The 18739-nt window shown below is 37.5% G+C and overlaps 1 protein-coding gene across 2 annotated transcripts in view; it reads right to left on the minus strand.

Moving 5' to 3' along the window:
* The window catches only part of PBRM1 (polybromo 1), a 51674-nt gene that overhangs the window by 13549 nt on the left and 19386 nt on the right, over positions 1-18739 (minus strand). Inside the window, exons 11-23 of one of the 2 annotated variants that reach the window (XM_009995811.1) lie at positions 17756-17897; positions 17086-17183; positions 13962-14238; positions 12760-12865; positions 10865-11507; positions 9867-10078; positions 8604-8789; positions 7328-7485; positions 6254-6520; positions 4736-4881; positions 4269-4426; positions 3459-3642; positions 1741-1951 (exon numbers count right to left, since the gene is read on the minus strand). In XM_009995811.1, coding sequence (XP_009994113.1) covers positions 1741-1951; positions 3459-3642; positions 4269-4426; positions 4736-4881; positions 6254-6520; positions 7328-7485; positions 8604-8789; positions 9867-10078; positions 10865-11507; positions 12760-12865; positions 13962-14238; positions 17086-17183; positions 17756-17897 — 2788 coding nt within the window. Of the gene's footprint in view, positions 1-1740; positions 1952-3458; positions 3643-4268; positions 4427-4735; positions 4882-6253; positions 6521-7327; positions 7486-8595; positions 8790-9866; positions 10079-10864; positions 11508-12759; positions 12866-13961; positions 14239-17085; positions 17184-17755; positions 17898-18739 lie in introns of both variants that reach the window. The other variant, XM_009995812.1, reaches the window with a different exon arrangement.

Consider the following 18739-nt stretch of genomic DNA (forward strand, 5'->3'; position numbering starts at 1 on the left):
GAGACCATAACAGATCTGTACTCTGATCAACAAGGCTCTGATCACTGTGTCACCACACCAAAACACTCAAAAGGCCCTTCCCATATCCTGAACATCACAAATTTCTCACATCTTGAAAAGTGTAATTGTTTACAAATACCTGGGAAAATATAGGCAGCTGTTTTGGTTTTGTCCTGAAGTTCTGGTCATATTACTAACTCCTCCTACTTGCCACTTTCAGCCCTGCAGTTCAACACTCTCCTCTCAGCTAAAAACAAAGCTTCAGCAATACCAAGACACTTAAAAAGTCTTGACCATCAATTTAAGCAAGGCATTTAGTTCCTGTATTTTCTATTCTTTTACATCTCCAATGCATCAACTTTTTAATGAACAAAACCTTTCCATCTGAGTCAGATAAGTGCATATTCAGTTTTAGGTGTGTAAGAGAAGAAATAAACCAGGATCCCCCTTCTATGCCTTTTCTCAGCCATATTGCTAAAGCAAAAAATGAAGTTCCACATATTTTAATTTGAATCACAGCAAACTGCAGCAGGAGAGCATCATCCACCTATTTGTCAAGCCCAACAATACCACGTATTCACTTGTCTTGTCTCCTTTTATCTTTAGGTGTAGTAAGAACTTATATGTTATCAGGAGGAAAGAAGCTTAAAAATTCTGTTATTGTACTTTAATGTCAAATGCTTAAAAATAGTAATAGTATTACATTAGTTGGATGATGCTGATAACATGCTTTCTATCTAACACTCTGCCAGTTTTTATGTGACTTATGAAATCCAGCACATTAAAATAAGAGCAGAGAAACAACCTTGCACAGGCAAATGTACTTGGTGGTTTGCCCACACAGCACAAATCAGCATCTAAAACAGCTAAAGCTTTCAATTTCATCAACTCCTTTTCATGACATCCAAAGACAGTCAATTCTATCCAGAGGTCACATCCTTTCCTCAACTACCAACGAGGCTGTCACCTCACAGTCAATGTAATGCAGCAGAAATCCAAATTGCTGGATCTGAAAATGTCTGAAATTCCCTCCTGTTCCCAGCAAGCCATTCCCATTGCCTCTTCAATGCTAGCATGAGCTTGGATGTGGTAATGAGAAAGATAATGGGTTTAATCCAGTTGCAAAAAACCTGGTTTTGGATAGGTTGATTTCCAATGAAAGCAGTTCCTCACCATGCTTCAATATTCAGCTACATGAATGTCAGGGTTTGTTCAGGAGACACAGGCAAGAGGGAAGGGGGTCCAAAGTCCCCCAGTTGCAGCAGCACCAATCTCTCATGCCACATTCAAGCAGCATATAACAACACACAATTCCTCATTTACCTATCCATTTATCAGCAAATTAGTATTACAGCTTCCAGTACACCCAGTTCTTCCAATTTTTTTAAACAAGTTCTTATTTCCAGATTACTCAATAATCAAAGAGTGAGGTTTTTTCCTTTGAGGATGATGCACAGTATTTTTAAAAAATATTGCAAAACTGTAACACTCAAAATGCTACCTTTATTCAAAAGTTAAGGGAAAAAATGTGTTAAGTAATTTGAGAATTACATTTAAATCCTTAGATCCCAACTTTCTATTTTATGTAAGACCTAATATTTCTGATAGTTATTCCATAGACCAGTAAACTAAAGTATAAATGTCTCCTGTGTAGATGATAAAATGTTACTGCTTGCTTATTTGTGTTGGGGAAATAATGTGGAATATAAAGGTTTGAGGTTTCTCATGGAAGATCCTTACCTGTGGTGGAGTATAAGGCATTATATCCAATTCACTGGCTAATGGGGTCTGAAGCTGAGGCATAGAAGGTGTTTCAGTCATATCACCTTCCTCTTCTCCCATCTCTTCCATGTCCTCATCACCTCCTTCCAACTCAGCAAATTTTGCTTCTAGCTGCTGAATCTTCTTTTCCAGTAGTGGAGATGGTTCCTTCTGAGGAACTATGGGTTTTCTGAAAGGTGGAGGAGGAAGACAAAAAGCAGATGAGAATATACAAATACTTCAGAGGAGACAGCATATATTTTTTTAAGAGAAAACCAACTTTTCTTCCTTTCTTGCTGAACAACACAGGAACAACAGTGTGACTCAGGATGAGCCTGTGCTTGCCTTCAGAACACTGAGTAGAAATCATTCAGTGTCATAGAATCATAGAATGTGTTGGGTTGGAAGGGACCATTTAAGGTCTTCTAGTCCAACGCCCCTGCAGTGAGCAGGTGACCTCTTTAACTACATCAGGTTGCTCAGAGCCCTGTCAAGCCTGACTTTGAATGTCTCCAGGGATGGGGCTTTCAAAACCTCTCTGGTCAACCTGGTTCCAGTGTTTCACCACCCTCATGTTAAAGAGCTTCTTCCTAATGTCTAATCTAAATCTACCCTGCTCTAGTTAAAAGACCATTGTCCCTCATCCTGTCACTATATACCATTGCAAACAGTCCCTCCACAGCTTTCCTGTAGGACCCAGGTGTCCATGGGCAGTTTCATTTCAGTCACTTGTTAGAAGGATTTATTTTAAGAGGGGAAAAAATAAAGCAAAAAAAAAGCCACACATCATATATTCCTCAGATTTTACATTTTACTTAAGTTAGAACTTAGTATCAATGGTCATCAACTAGAAAGCTATTTGCTACCCATGCTGAGGACTTCAGTACTTTAACAACATCAAAGAGAATATACCAATCCGATAATGTAACTTTTACTGAAGTCAGAGGAAGAAGAAAAAAAAAAACCACTGGTATTAAGACCATGAAAACACTAATGCTATCTGGACTTCTTCCGAAAAGTGTGATTAGTCAAAATTCATGTTCTCCTACATCTGTGACTTACATAGGTACTGGGACTGGCTGTGATGGGAGTTCATTCTCTGCACAGCAGCCTGTATGGTGCTGTGCTTTGGATTTGTGACCACAACAGTGTTGATATCCTATTGTATCTTGTAGTTAAGGCCAATCAGTGTTGGCACATTGTACCAGCCTTTTCTTTTTCCCACTCTGCCCCCTGAGGAAGTAGACTGGGGTTGAGCAAGAAGCTGGGAGGGGACACAGCTAGGATAGCTGACCAAAGGGCTATTCCATACCACATGACATTGTGCTCAGCATTAATAGCTGGAGAAAAGGAGGAGGAAGGGGAGATATTCAGGGTTATGGCATTTGTCTTTCCAATAACTACGATGCATGCTCAGGTCCTGCCTTCCAGGAAACAGCCGAACATCTGCCTTCCCATGGAAAGGAGATAATTCCTTATTTGTTTTCTTTGCATGTATGGCTTTGCTTCACTTATTAAACTGTCTTTATCCTGACCCAGCAGTTGTTTTTCCTTTTGCCCTTCCAATTCTCTCCCCCATCCTGCTGCAGAGCAGCAAGCAGGCGGCTGGGTGGGGGCTCAGCTGCCAGCCAAGGTCATCCCACCACAATACAGAAGGCTGCTCAGGTGACCCCCCCACATTCCCACTACATTTTTACCTAAAATAGTATATCTCATCATCTACAACTTTTGCGGAGAGTGAAAACCTCTTCAGCCCTTTAAACTTCTTCATTTGTTTGTCGCTTTCATTGTAGCGGCTCTCGCAAAGGAAAACATCATTTTCAGAGATTTCTGTTGGTCTGCAGGAGAGGAAGTCTTTGAAGGACAGAACAGCACACTTTCCTGCAGAAATGAAAGAGCTGGGTAAGAAGGCAGTCACACTTGCAGACATTTTACAGAAAGTGTGGAAACTCAAGTTTTTGCCAGTCTGGATGATTCCCAGTATTTGGTACAACTATGGAAAACACACCAACTGATAATCCACATGCAGTAATGGCACTCATGAGAAACATACAAGAACTTCATGCAGCTTGTTCTTTTAAAAAGAACAAGAAAACCCCGGGAATATTAGTCAGTTAATTATATTTAGCATCACAACCACAAAACAAAGTACACTGTCAATCTTATGTAACAAACCAAATTTTAACCTCCTTCTGGACTTACTTTCCAGGTAACACATATTGAATAATTACAGTAATAAGCAAGAACAATGGAGTTTTCTGTTTCTGGCTGCAGACAATGTTCATTTTAATATTATACATATAACAAGCTTCCTTATAGTGAAAATTCTCACTACAGGTCCCAAAACCAGGAATGCATATAAGAAATGGACTTGAATATCTCTCCTCATCCGCTTAATACAGAAAAAGACCCATACTTGAAATCCAGCCTACACATAGCTATAGATCACTTCAGATTGCATAGAAAAAGAAACAGTGTCCATGGGATCTGAAGTTGCTAATAATTACCCAAAATGCATGTCATAGGACAGGTCTCCTCTAAGTTACTTAGAAACACTTCCTTCTTGTAGAACATTTTAGTTGGTTCATGTTCAGTTTCTTCAGGATGTATAAAGATTGGCCCAAAGAAATACGCAGCTCCATCTCGCACCCACATCTTTTCAATTCTGGAAAGAAAACCAAACCACTGACATCAATGAAAGGTCACTCCTCCTAAATGACACAGTTGAACCCATGGGGTTGTTCATGAAGACTGTCACTAAAAAACAAGTACAGAAGAACACCCTAATCCAACTGTACAACTTTAACACCTTTTAATTAGGCAGCTAAACTTCTCCCTCAATCTATTAGGGTTGTAACATTTACAATTTTCCTGCAGGAGATTTTTTTTCCCCACTCTCTTTTATACTTTTTGCAACGAGATTGTCTTTTGTCCAAGTGATTTTTATAGACAAAAGTAAAGAAGTTGCACCTACCTTCCCACTCGAGGTCGCACTAACCCATGTGATTTTATGAAGACACAGTCCCCAACCTTAAGCCACATATCATTGTAGCAGAGCTGCTCAAAGTAATGGCAACCAGGTTCTCCATTGGACATTTCTACTGGGACATCTTCTTTGTCCTGCAGAAGAATATGCATTTAGAAATTTATGGAAGAAGGAAAACCAAACATGAAAATAAAAACATGCCAGATGCAAGTAAAAGACTTTGCTCTATCTTTACGTTACAAATAATAAGCACGTACTAAAGAGATGTACATGCAAAAGTGAGGGGTCTTGAAATTAAAAAATGAAACAGCAAAGCCAAAGATACCCTCCATGTATGTTGCAAACTTCCCTAATTCACAAAACAGTAATTTTGGCAGAACAGTAATATACAGGTCCTTTTGTGTTCCAAGTCAACTGGCCAAGCCAAGCCCTATCAGCTTATTTTGACGGTTTGTTTTAAAGCACAGTAACATGCTTAAGAGGCAGGAGCTGAGTCTATGGGCAAGCTAGCATATACAGAAATTTAATTATTCAACTCTCATACACAGTGATATGAACACTTCATGTACTGCTTGCCAATTTCTACCATTTGCCCTATTTAATTTCTTAATTTTAAATCAAAACTCATATTGTACCTCATTTGTCCTTTTAGTCTAGAAGCTGAGAAAGCCAATGAAAACATACAAACCCCAGGTATGGAAGGAAAGGGTGACACAAGTTCTCATTTTCTCCATAGAAATAATTTCTTATTTTGTCATCATGTGAATAAATACAAAACTAAGTGTCAGATGAAAGCTGACAACGAATGTGCAACACCTTTTATTCAAGAACTCAATGTAAAGTGGATTTCTTTTATGACTAAATTTATTTTTTTGTCTCTAAATTTATTTTAGAGAAATTCAATTCAATTTAATTGATTTAATACATTTGTTTAAACGTATTTCTTTTCTGACTTTAAATACAATAAACCATTTTACGCAGTATCTTGGACAGAAATATTTTTATGCATTTCAACAACAAAACATTCAGTTATCAACTATAAGTAGGTCACAAACAACAGAATATTATGTATTGCTTACTGCTGCCCAGCTACTCATTTTTTTAACTAATAATACTACATAACGAAGCATTTCTGCGTTGCCATTAGACTTCTAGTTCTACTGATTCTTTAGGCTTAAAGGAAATTTAAAGTAGAAGTATAATTTTCTTCTCTGGAGTGGTAAAAAAAAGCCCAGTCGCTCCACATGATCACATGACAACAGTTGTAGAATCTAGTACACAATTTGTACAGAATATGTACAAATATGTACACAATATGTATACAATTTATCTTCAGTTTAGTTTATTAATGCTTTGTTTGTATTTATTTACAAACGTCTGTAACATAATTTGTAAAATAAACATTTATTTATATTTCATTGTGTCTGGATGCGATGAAACTGAGGTCATGAGGGCTCACATTTTGTCATTCTGTCAACCATAATTGATGTTCCACTTGTCACATACCTTTTCAAGATGAAGGATACTTTCTCCCACCTTACTGTCCTCCAGTGTTTCAGTGTGTTTCTCCTCATCTACTTTGTCTGTATTAGCAAACACAGAAGCAACACGGACCACAGGCAGAGGCACATCTCGTGGGACAAACCTTACAGAGCTTACAGGCATAGTCCACAGTTTAATCTTTTTAAAAGATTTTGTCTTTGCAGAGTAACGTGACTCGCAGACATAGACATCCTCATCTCTGAAGTTTTCAGGACACAATTTAAAATATTCCTGCAAAATGAAGAAAAAATGTTAAATATTTCAGCAACACACATGCACATCACACAGACACACAGTGAACTCCCTCTCATGCTTCCTGTTTTTTGAATATGTTTCTCTCAGAAACAGCTCTAGACTAATAAAGCCTTTCTGCAGTTATTTTCTTCCAATTTCACATCCAAGTTGTATTAAAAATTAAAAGCAAACAACAACAAATCCCACACTTAGAGTAAATTCAGTACAGATTACCACATGAGAAAAATAAGGGTTTGTTTGTTTACTAAAACAGACCATGAAAAGCACCAATTTGCAGCCTAAAGCCACCTTTACAAGATCTGACCTTTGATTTGGAAAGAGGACCGACCACAAATATTTTGGGCAGCTGTAGCATTTTGTTCCACACAAACACACTTCTTTCAAAAAAACTGGCTGAGACAATGCTGTCAATAAGCCAAAAGACCTCAGAACAAGGACGATGTGGAATCAAACTTGAGTCAGAAACAAAAGACTTCACCCTCTCACCAAGCCAATCAAGTGTCCTTCTGTATTAAACCTAAATTCACATGCTTTTATGGGAACCTTTAAGAAGTTATCTGCAATTTCTCTGCTACATGCTTTGAAAAAACATTTAGCTCATTATCTAATAAGCATGATTCTACAAATCAACCAGCATTGGGAAACAAAGAATACAAACAGTACACAGAAGCAAGTCATATTTTATTTAAGGATTAGTAGAATGTCTTTTAGAATGCCTACAGCTCTTCAAGAAAATAGCAGAGAACATATTTGCTCAACAAATTAGTCTAAATAGTCTCTCACCTTGACAAACATGACCACACATTTGCCTAAAATTTTGTTAACAGGAACTTTATTGTAATAGTCACTTTTAAAAACTTCTTTCTCCAAGAATTTTCGTGTTGCAAGATGAAATGTTTCATTTGGTCGATAAAACCAACAGCCATAGAGCCATTTCTCTCCTTTGAAGATAAAAAACCCAACAAACAAAAAAGAGAATGGAGAAAGAAAGATAAAAAGTGTAAAATGGCATATTTTTCACTGCATGAACAAGAAGAAACAACTATAGACTGATTAATCAAATAGCCACATAGTCATTTATACTGAGAGTAAAGTGAAAACATGATTCTTTAAGTGTTTCAGGTAAGGAAAACTAAGTTGCTTAAAAAGCCTGACAATTGTTTTTTCTGCAATAAAACCTGACTCAACAAAATAAAACAGCAATCAGTTCTTATTTATATATCTTGACTTTCAGGCCTTGAAATGGCTTCAAAGTCTACAAAACAATCACCTGATTATTTGGAGCATCTTGGGCAACTGATTATATGTTTTTAAAGCATGTGACAAATTCTAACTGTTAACAATGATTTACAAAGAAGTTACAAATATGTACTATGTTTCTGAATAAAGAAAATATGTATCTGGTAGTCTGAACCAGAATAAAAAGTGTCATTCCCTTTCTCTGTCACAGACAAACCAACACAAGAAATATCCAACTGGCCCATGGTCCATCTGCCCAAATACATTGCATCCAACTGAGTGAGTAGGACAGGCTATCAGGGAAACACATTTGATCTTGGCCACTCTGTAACTCATTCCACTCCTCCTACAGTCATTGCATTAGGAGTGCTAAAAGAACTATTCTCTTAACCTGCCTATTATTTGCTGGTTATTCTCTACATTACTTGGTTTAGATTTGGGGCACATGGACTTCTCTCAGTGATTTTTGAAGCTGTTGACATAATCTGCCTCCACAAGCTTCTGGGGAAGCCAGGAGGCTCAATACCCATGGCACTAAAAAGCCAAACACTTTCACTTGCTTTAATCCTATTTATTAGTGTTAGTGAGTGCCCTCTCTAGTACTCTAGCACTGCTGGATTTGTTGAACAGCATTTCTGTATTCACCTTATCTATCAACTTAGTGATTCTGTAAACCTTAATTACAACCTGCCTTACATTTCTCCTCTCCAAATTTACGAGTCATGGTCTTTTTAATCTGTCCTTTTAGCCCACTCATCCCATGATTTTAAAAAACAATTAAAATCACCGTATTGTTTTCCTATAGCAAAGACATCCTTACCAGCTGAATCTTCCCACAGCCTCTCAATACAGACTATGTGAGGTTGCAAGTTGGCTTCAGCAGGCTCCACATACACATAATCTCCTACATGGTACATGCTGTTCTTGAAGCTGCAATCCTGGCTGTAGGTCCGATGCAAGCTTGACAGCCCAGATGATCCAGATGAATCTTCACTCTTTTCAGCTTCTTATTTCAGGAAGGGAAAAATAAATGTTAGTAATGCCACATTTCCCTGTTAGCCAAGATTGCTAACAAGAATGTCCTCAGCCTCTGTGGAGTGCAGAAGTGCCATACAACACCTGATGTGTCCCCCTGTCACTAACCCAGCATGAAGGGTTTAAGTGTGTTTTATTGAGTCCTCCCAGTGAGTGAACAGGAACTCAATCATAGCACAGAGCTCAGAAGCCTTCAGAAAGGCATGCTTTGCTCTCTTTGGTGTTTTTAGCTCTCAAAGGAAGACAGAAAAACAGCACCACAGCTGTTGCCCCTTTATAATACTAAGCCTGGTTGAAACAACCAGGCTTTACTGCTCCTGACATTAGTGTTATATGGGAAGATAAACCATGTTACAAACATAATTCAAGGACAAAGAGCTCTGCTCCCATCTGTAGAAAGAAGCAATTAGAAAGCTTTATTCATTCCCTAGACATACTCCACAATAATTATATGGACAGCAGCAGCCATGTACTGTGAAACACAGAGAACCTTCACAGTAGGTCTCTTGCTTTACAAAACAGTGGAAGCCCATTCCTCTTCACACTCAACAGTAAGAAAGGAAGGTGAAAGGCTCACTTAAAGACCATTTCTTTAGCAGTGTTAAAAGCATGATCACAGACAACACCACCAGTGCATCAAAAAAACAGTATCAAAAAGGAAACAACTAAAAGGTTGACATGAGATGTCAGCACTAAGTTTATTATTTTTTATAGATATGTATCTCAGAAAGCTGTAATAAAAACCCTATTGTTTTCTTTTATAATAACCTCTAAGTAAGACTACTGGTTCTGCAGTGTGTCCTAATAAAAGTGTTTATATAAGGTTAGTATCTACCTACATCTCTTTCTTAAAGCCATCTGCTGTAGCTGATAAGCATCAAAATAAAACAAATACTTCATAACTTTAAAATACAAGACCCTTGTTGGACATTCAGATTATTAATGTCTTTTGAGTAGGAGAAGCTGCAGCAACAACAGAGCATACATCGTATGCATAGGTATATTTCTCAATTAATACACTTAGAATTAATGAAAAGAAAGTAGCTACCTCTCTTCTCCTCCTCTCTTTTGAGCTTATCCTCTTCTATTTCTTTGGGCAGCTTTTCCTTCTTTTCCTTTTCTACATCATTGTGAAGATGCTTGGTGGTATAGCTGAGAGCAGGTGACAGAAGAATCTCTCCGTTCTTACAAAGTTCATCTCGAATTTTAATAAAGAACTGCTGAAGTTCCACTGCATCCTCGTAAATCTCTGAATCAGTCCTGTGCAAAAATACATACAATGGGGCAGAAACACAGTTTGTGCACAGTCAAAAAGGATCCTGAACACACCCTCATCAATTGCCACACTTGTGATCAAACTGAACTTTCACTCTACCAATAGATTTCTGTGCTTACTCGTAACAAGCAGCAGCAGCCACTGGCAAGTTGTTTTTTATATACATCAGTCCTGAAATACCAGAAAAATCAAATGTAACTAGTTGCAACTAAAATCACTCGTCCCTGGACCTCTACAATCTTTTAACTTATGAAGACTTAAGTTTTAATATCATGTTTTACCTCCTCTCCTTCAGAGTCAAGATCTCACCTGTACATCCCCAAGTACTCTACCTAATTTTAGTAAAACACTGAAGAAGCGGTGAGTGTTCAGTTTTGCACAATATTTCCATAACTCATGCAACTGTCACTGCTCAAAAGACTAATCCACTAGTCAAGCAGTCAGCAAACAGCTCCTGCTCTTTGGTTTTTCAATCTGAAAGTCAGCATAAACCTGGTTTTCACGAGGTGTGCCTTTGAAGATTAACATCAAAATCACCTCAAGACGGAAACCTTAACATCAAAATTATCTCATGAAAGAAACTTTACTTTTTCCATGTTTCTAAATATTTCTAAATATTTCATTGAGGACCTGGTAGAGCTTTTAGATTTAGTTTTTTGAACACTCTTATCAAGTAAACACCTCAAAAAATCTTCAGCCTTCGCCTAATGTTAACATGCAAAACACATGTAAGAAGACAATGTATACCTGAAAAATAAGGCTTCACTCACCTGTTCATTCTCCTTGCCCTCTCCAGCACCTCAAACATATTCTCCTGGAACAAGTCCAGTCTTCTATAGCGATTATTTTCAACATTTTTTCGGATAATATCAAAAGTCAGAGGAGGTTTATTTGGGAAGCTGGGATCAATAGCAGGAATCTCTGCTAAAGAGTCACTGTAACATCTGCCCTCATCATCCTGGTGACTCATAACAGATACAAAAAGGTTATGGATAAGTTCCTGAATTAGCAAAGTGACATTGGGCACATGAGAATCCTCATCTCCTTCTATTTCTCTCCGAGTTTCAAGCAAAACTTTATGCAGGACCAGAGCATCTTTATAAATTAAAGATTCTGGCTCGTTATATGTACAAGCATTATTGAACATCATTACAAAATCCTCTACCATGGAATCAATATCCTGGTATTTATTTGCCATCATATGACTTCTGATCTTTTCCATGTCAACGGGCTTTTTAATGGTCACATAGTAGTCAGGAAGCTCGGAGCGAGACGGCAGCCTCAGGAAGATGGCGCTCAGGCGCCTGCCTCGCTTATCCGTGTAATTCTTCACTGCTTCATACACCTCGTTCAGCTTCTGTTGCATTGGAGTCATGTACTTTGATTTTTTAGGAGAAATGCCACTTTTTCTACCTAAGCAGACAAAGGAAAAAATAAAAAAAAGGTAATTGCAAAAGCAGAGCTTGCACACTTCATCCATCTCCTTTCCATTGGAGAATTGCTTACTGAAGAGCGACTTTATGGTATAATCAGAAGACTCACAACATGGAGCCCATTCCAAGCTGCACTTTGATTCTTTTTCATAAATGTATGAAGATATTTTTTTACAGTATAATTTCTGGCAAACACAGAATCATGTATGTTCCTATATGGTCCACCATTGCCCGGTTTGAGCCAGGATGAAGCCAATTTTCCTCTTCAGACTTAAACATGGAAAACATCTTTTCCTATTTAATGTTATTAATAAATCTTCCAAATTCAATCTGGTCTTACTAGCTCTACATGGATTTCTCTCTTCAGTTGTTAAAATTCGAGCCATGATGGGGTTTTGCTATTACACATTATAAATATTATCACATTCCTTTGTGACAGGTCTATAACAAATCAGAGGGGATTATTACAGGTAAAATGCAAAATAAGGCCTCCCGTGGCATTTTCAATCAGATTAGCTTTTTGGTTAATTCAGAATTTCAGTTACTGTAATACAGAGTCTCTGTGCATTCTCTACTGCCTGTACCTCACCTAAAGGCCCCACATTTCTATTTTCAAGAAGGCTGTATGCAGTTATTTTCTCTAAGCCTTGCTGTGCAATTTTATCCATCTCAGTTTGCTAAATTCTGAACACCTATTAAAAGGCCATAAATCTGAGTGGTAGCAAATTTAGTTTGTAAAGGCAACAGCTCTAGGAACAGACATTGTTGGAAATTTCACTTCTATGTTTTTCATGGCTTTCAATAATTTTCCAAATAAAGCTCACATTTCTTGTATCATTCTGTGGAAACCCCAGACATTTGACCAGGGAAATTAAAAGCTTTTCTCAGTTTCAGAAAGACCTTACTTGTCAGTGCACATTAGATGTGTTAATTGTTACTGAGCACAAAATACAGCACCTAACATTTGGATAACATAACTCAACACCAGTCATTCCAAACATTCCTAAGTTTTCTTTCTGCATTCTAAGTTCAATGCTATATGCAATAACTAAATTTTATTACACGTACATTCCAACACATAATTTATGCCAAGATTTTGAAAATATAATTCTAGTTTACGTGTCAGTGTAAATTTGCAGATGATGTCTTCTACAGGGAAGATCTGTTCATCTGTACTGTTGGGTTTTCATACGTGTTGAAAGGAGGCAGAGCAATGTATGAGGTTGCCTTACTTAGCTTTAGTTTAGGGGATGCAACATCATCATCTTCAGCTAGGGGTCCCAGTTCTTTCCTTTTTTCTTTAAGGATCTTTTCCAGCATATGGGCATCATTGTATACCTATTAATCAGTAAAGTAATCAAAAAACAAACCAAGGTTTACTGTGTTTTGACTAGTTTAGAACTAGCCCCCATGAAACATTTAAATGTTAGTCTGATAAAGCTGAATGCAAAATCAAATACTAGATTAAAGGAAGGGCTTATTTCTCAAATGTACACATTCAATAGACTTATACAGGTAAGCAGAACTGGATGCACACCATCTAAATCAGGGAGATACAAATCTTGAATAAATTATCCAAGTAAGCTGCATTTCTATTTTTAAGACCAAAAAATGGCAAGGGCAGTTGTTTTATTCAATTTCATCATAAAATAATTTTGCTGAGCAATGAAAGACCTCTTGAACTACTGTGATTCCATCAAGGTACACACGACTAGAACAGTCCTCCTCAGTCTTCAAATTCAACCTTGGTGAATGCAACCTCATCATAAAGTCCTGCACAGTAACTGATCAAGTTCCTCATCAGAAAGAGCTGGAGGTTTCTTACAACCACTGTATTCCACAACATCATGCTTGCTGGCTGAGAAACATCACAATATAGAAACATCCAACAATATATTTGTAAGTGAAAATTATATTCCCTTCAGACTCAACTTGCTAGCCTAAACAAGTGAGGTATTCTAGTCGTATCTCCCACATTCTCCACTTCCATGAAAACAAAGCTGGTTTCTTTCCAACTAAGACATCCCTTTCTCAGAGGTTCTCAGCTCCCAATCACACACTGATGACTGTTCAACTGTGCAAATACCTTCACATGATTAACTGAGGATGAGTAATGAGAATTTAGTAACCAGCTTATTTTCTTAAAATATTCTAGGAAACATTCAGCTGACATTGTTTGTAGTGGAGGAACAAGTTTAGCTAACAGGAAATTAGTCTACCCTTTGCAAAGGAGTGTGTTGCATTTCACGTTTATTCAACTATAGATCAAGAGTATTTAAAATACCATCAGAAAGAAAAAAACACATTTCTATTTTAGTTCAAGAAACCACTATCATAAATAATGTGAGTAACAGTCAAAGCTAAACCATCCTAACATAACTGATATGTCTGCAAAGAAGCAGAGGTAAGTGTGACTGTAGAATCAAAACAGTACCTGGGACCCTTCCTCATTATAGTGCCTTGCATTTCGGAACATGAGCTTCATGTCTTCAATCATGCCTTCCTCCCCTGCGTACTTATCATTGCGGATGTTATGTTCTATCATTTTCAGGTCCATTGGCTCCAAGATAATTTTATAGTAGTCTGGATAGTCCTTTTTGGATGGCTTAACCATAAACAGATCACAAAGCCGTCTGCCTGTGCCCGGTTCTCGAGCTTCCAGCACCGCATTGTACAAGATCTTCATTCTTTGCTTTCGTATGTTCTTTTTACTGTTAGGTTAAGGAGAACAAAAAAGAAAATAATAAATGTTAGGGACTTTTTTCCCCACTTCCAACACTTATGTCAAAATGGCATTATCCTCTACCATGAGAAAGCAACCACAGATACCTAAACACATGCACAAGAAGTTCCACACTAAGACAGCATACTAGAAACACAGGTCCATGTGCTAGCAATGACAGCATTATAACCAACAGTCTGCTAAATAAACAGAAAACCAACTTTAAGATGTGATTTTTCTCTCTTTCACCTTGAGTGTAAATGACTTACAGAATAAAACAAATAGTTTTCAAAAGTACCAAGGTCAAAAGGAGCTCCAGGTTCAGACGCAGAGAAATCTGATTAGTTAGGACCAGACATCTGAATCTGAGGCCTCAAGATCTAGTGTGGACAAGTCAAAAACCCTCAGCTAGTATCTCCATAACTACCTCTGCTGAATCACAGAATCACCAAGGCTGGAAAAGACCTTTAAGATCATAAAGTCCAGCCTATGACCAAAACCACCACATCTGCTAGACCATGGCACTAAGTGCCACATCCAGCCTTTCCTTGAACACATCCAGAGACAGTGCCTCCAGCACTTCCCTGGGAAGTCCATTCCAGTGTCTAATCACTCTCTCTAGGAAGAGGTACTTCGTAATATCCAATATAAACCTCCCCTGAAACAGCTTGTCTTGTTGCCAGTTGTCTGGAAAAAAGAGTCCAGTCCCCACCTGACTACAGCCTCCCTTCAAGTAGTTGAAGAGAGTGATAAGGACCCCCCTGAGTCTCCTCTTCTCCAGGTTAAATACAGAATATCAAATACAGACTATCAAAGACTTGAGCTATTTACCTCAGAGTACTTCTTCAGTACCAGATACAAGAAAAATAAATTACACCAAGCATGTCGTAGAAAGAAGGCTCTGAATTGCTTAAGTTGTCAGTCAACCAAATGAAGTTACACGTCTGTAAGGCTCATCAAAGCTACAAACCCAAGAACAAAATGGCCACATGCAAACTACCACCACAAATTTTAGTCATCCTATGTGTAGCTATTATGTTTGTCTCAAGAAATATGACAGCACAACCAAGACACAGCTTATGAGAGACATAGCTATGCATGGCTCTCAAATACTGCATGATCTATCAGCAGATCACACTGGCAGATGAGGAGTGCCGGAACAGTTTAACATGTTTCCAGTTTTGAACATTTTGTTTAATTGAAGTATGTAAACTAGAACCAAAGCAGAAATAGTTTGCCAATACTCAAGATTCAGATCATGCATCTGATACATAAAAGGGGACATTCGAAAAGCTTTCTTCTGTGTAACTATTATTTTCCCAAAGGGTTGAATTTTGCCTGGATTCCTAGTTTCCTTTTCCAGCAACAGTTTGGAATTCCTCTCACTGCTTCACTTCAGCTACCAGCAGCACTTACAATCTTCTTTTACTTCCTATCCTTCAGCAAGTGAAACTGGTTAACAAGTACTGAACTGACAACTTCAAAAGCATTTTTAGGTTCTCTTCAGGCATGAAAAAAAATAAAAATTTCCTTACCTAAAACCACAACTTTTTCTCTTTTATTGTTCCTGGAGGACAAAGCCTGACAAATTATTTCTTTGAATCACTTTCATATTCTCTTGCACCAGGTGATCAAAAGCATCACAGGATTAAAAGGATTTTGATTGCAGTCTGACTTGTGTGATTAGGTTAGCAGTTCTTTTTCAATCTGAAGATTACAAATCCAGCAATTTTTGCAATTTGTTCCTTCCTGATTTTCACTTGGTACCATGGACTGTTTCACCCTTTCACTACTTGTCTTCTACTTAGCAAACCTAGACTGTACCACCTCCTTAATCCATGTTAACATTTTCTGTCTGCAGATTTTTTTACGAGCCTACACTGTTGCACTTCCTTGATTGCTCTTAAGTGAATCATTGCTGATGCTCTACTTCATCCCTTCCTCCCCCACCACTGCTGTCACTTTGAGGGAACAAAGAACCAAAAACACAGGAAGCTGAAGGTCATAAGCAACACCAAAGAAAGATGATGAACTACAGTTTTACACTGGAAGCTGCTATTATTGCCATACTTCACTAATATTAATTACATAAGAACTATCACTGTTAAATACTACTTTTCATAAAGCATCATTATTGCTCACTAAAAGAGTGTATTTTATATCACTGAGAATCTTTTTTATGTTACAGTAAGCAGAATAATCAGCCCATATATATTTACCCAGTTTATCTATTTGTCAAATACCCTCTTTGGCACAGCCACTGACAGCTAAGAAAACAAAGAGTGCAAATTCAGAAAGGAGAGAGAAGCAGCTCTCTAACAGTAATGAAAACTCCTCAAGCAGAACTCAGGTTGCGGAAAATTAAAATACTTATGCCAGGGCACTTCACCAAATAGAAATATTTGTAGAGTAATACTATAAACATTAAAAAAAAATTTCAACCATAGTGTTATTTTTTAATTATACTCCAAAACTGCTCCTCAAACTACATAGTCAAATACTGTAGAAGTATAACTGCCAAATGTAAGACAGTCCACACAACAGGCTAAAAAATAAACCAAACACAAAAAGCACGAATCCTCTGAGAAATGTACCTAATTCAGTGCAACACAGTGTCCATGACACTTAGTGAAGTTGACAACTGCCAACTAATAAGCCAAAAAAAGGAAAATAGAGTCAGCAATAGTTTTTCATTAATTAGAACCAACACAATGAGTTTAAGTTTCAGAACAAAAATCCTTTAAAAAAGTTAGAAACCATAGCTTAATATTCTCTTTAACAAATAGAAGAAGGACCAATGTCATGGTCTGCAGGAACACCAGAAGTGCATTTGTACCTTTTCCTTTTTGAGCTTCCAGTATCAGATGTAGCAGAAGAAATCATACTGTCCCCATCCTCAATGTCATCTCTCCTAGCAAGCTCCTTTTTCTTTGCCTGAAAAAAAGAACAAATTCCTGAACCAAACTCACTGATGGACATTTCCAGAATAATATTAAACATCAAAACAGATCAGATGCACAAAGAAAGATGAAACTACTGGTTTTGAGACTAAAACACCATAAAAATATTTCCAGTGATTTATTTAATACAAGTTGGCCAACATAATCCAGTAGAATAATACTTTTTAACTGTCAGAAAAAACGTTGAGGAAGCAATTTGAAAACAATGCTCTTTCAGACTGTAGCACTTAGCTGGAACACTTCACAAAGTGTGAAGTGTTTTAGCATCCTCCAATTACCTGCAAACCCTAAAAAAGCCACATATAATCAATCTTCTCACAACTTAACTTGGTTTAGCCATAGTAAGGTATAAAAGAAATCACAGAAGGCAACAGATGTGCTGAAGAAAAATCACCCTGTGACACACTTAATTTCTGTATTTCCCCCTAAGCAAGAAAATACTACTGCAAATACAGGCTTAGTTAAAAATTATTTTGGAAAAATATTCATTAGAAAAATAAATTAATGTGTGAAGTTACATCCTTTTGATTGTTCTACTCCACATACCTGCATAACCTGCTGCATTTTCAGTACTCTCTTATAGATGGCAGAATTTGGAACGTTGTAGCGCTTGGCATTTTCAAACATCAAGTTCAGATCAGCCTCCAACTGATCTAACGTTTCATACTCATGGTTCTTCAGTTTGGTTCTGCAAAACAGTGGAATATCTGATTGTTTTTTCTCAAGTTACACGTTGCAGAACAGTTCTTTAGCATCTTCATTTCCATGATAAATCAATAGCCAAAGAACTCAAATTACAGGAAAGTGGGGTTTTTTTCAGATGCTGTAGCAGCATCTTTCAATTGTAGCTATATTAGGCAAACATGTCTCCTCTTAAAGAATGATTTTACTAATTCTGAAAGGTACCCTCTTGAAAGCTGTACAGCCTGAAGTCCTGTGTTTATACTCAGATGAGACTGGACAGCAGGAAGAATAAAAACTGGAAAAGTTCCTAGTTGTCCAATTAATTAAACTGGAATTACAGAATTGTAACTCCACATTATGACTGCTGTTGCACAAGGTCTGGACTCAGCTTTCTGAAAGAGAAACCCAGAACTACATTCTAATTGAATTATCACTTCTTTAATTCAAAATGCTTCCCTGCTATTGCTTGGCACTACTCCTCTTTATTTGGAGTTGTTCTGTACCCAACTTGAAGCTGATCAGAAAGAATCAATTAAGCTCTAGGATTACACTGACGAAAAAACAGCACCAACAACCATCCTCCTGAGATATTAAAACCAATACACAATTAATATTCTTAGCACACGTGAGTTCAGAATCTATGAAGTAACCCTGTCAGTGTGATACTATAAATCAGATTTATTTATTAGTAACTTATCCTGATCCTGTCAAATCAAATTCTGCATGTTTAGGTGCCAGTTTCATCAAACTGAGGAAAGGAGGAATTTGCCATATCCTTTGAAGCAGAACAAATTCAAAGCAAGCTGCAGGCAGAACAAGCAAAGCAGCAGTGTTGCCTAGGGAATT

The sequence above is a fragment of the Chaetura pelagica genome, unplaced genomic scaffold (assembly GCF_000747805.2).
Source record: "Chaetura pelagica isolate M959 unplaced genomic scaffold, ChaPel_1.0 scaffold114, whole genome shotgun sequence".
Classification (NCBI taxonomy): domain Eukaryota; kingdom Metazoa; phylum Chordata; class Aves; order Apodiformes; family Apodidae; genus Chaetura; species Chaetura pelagica.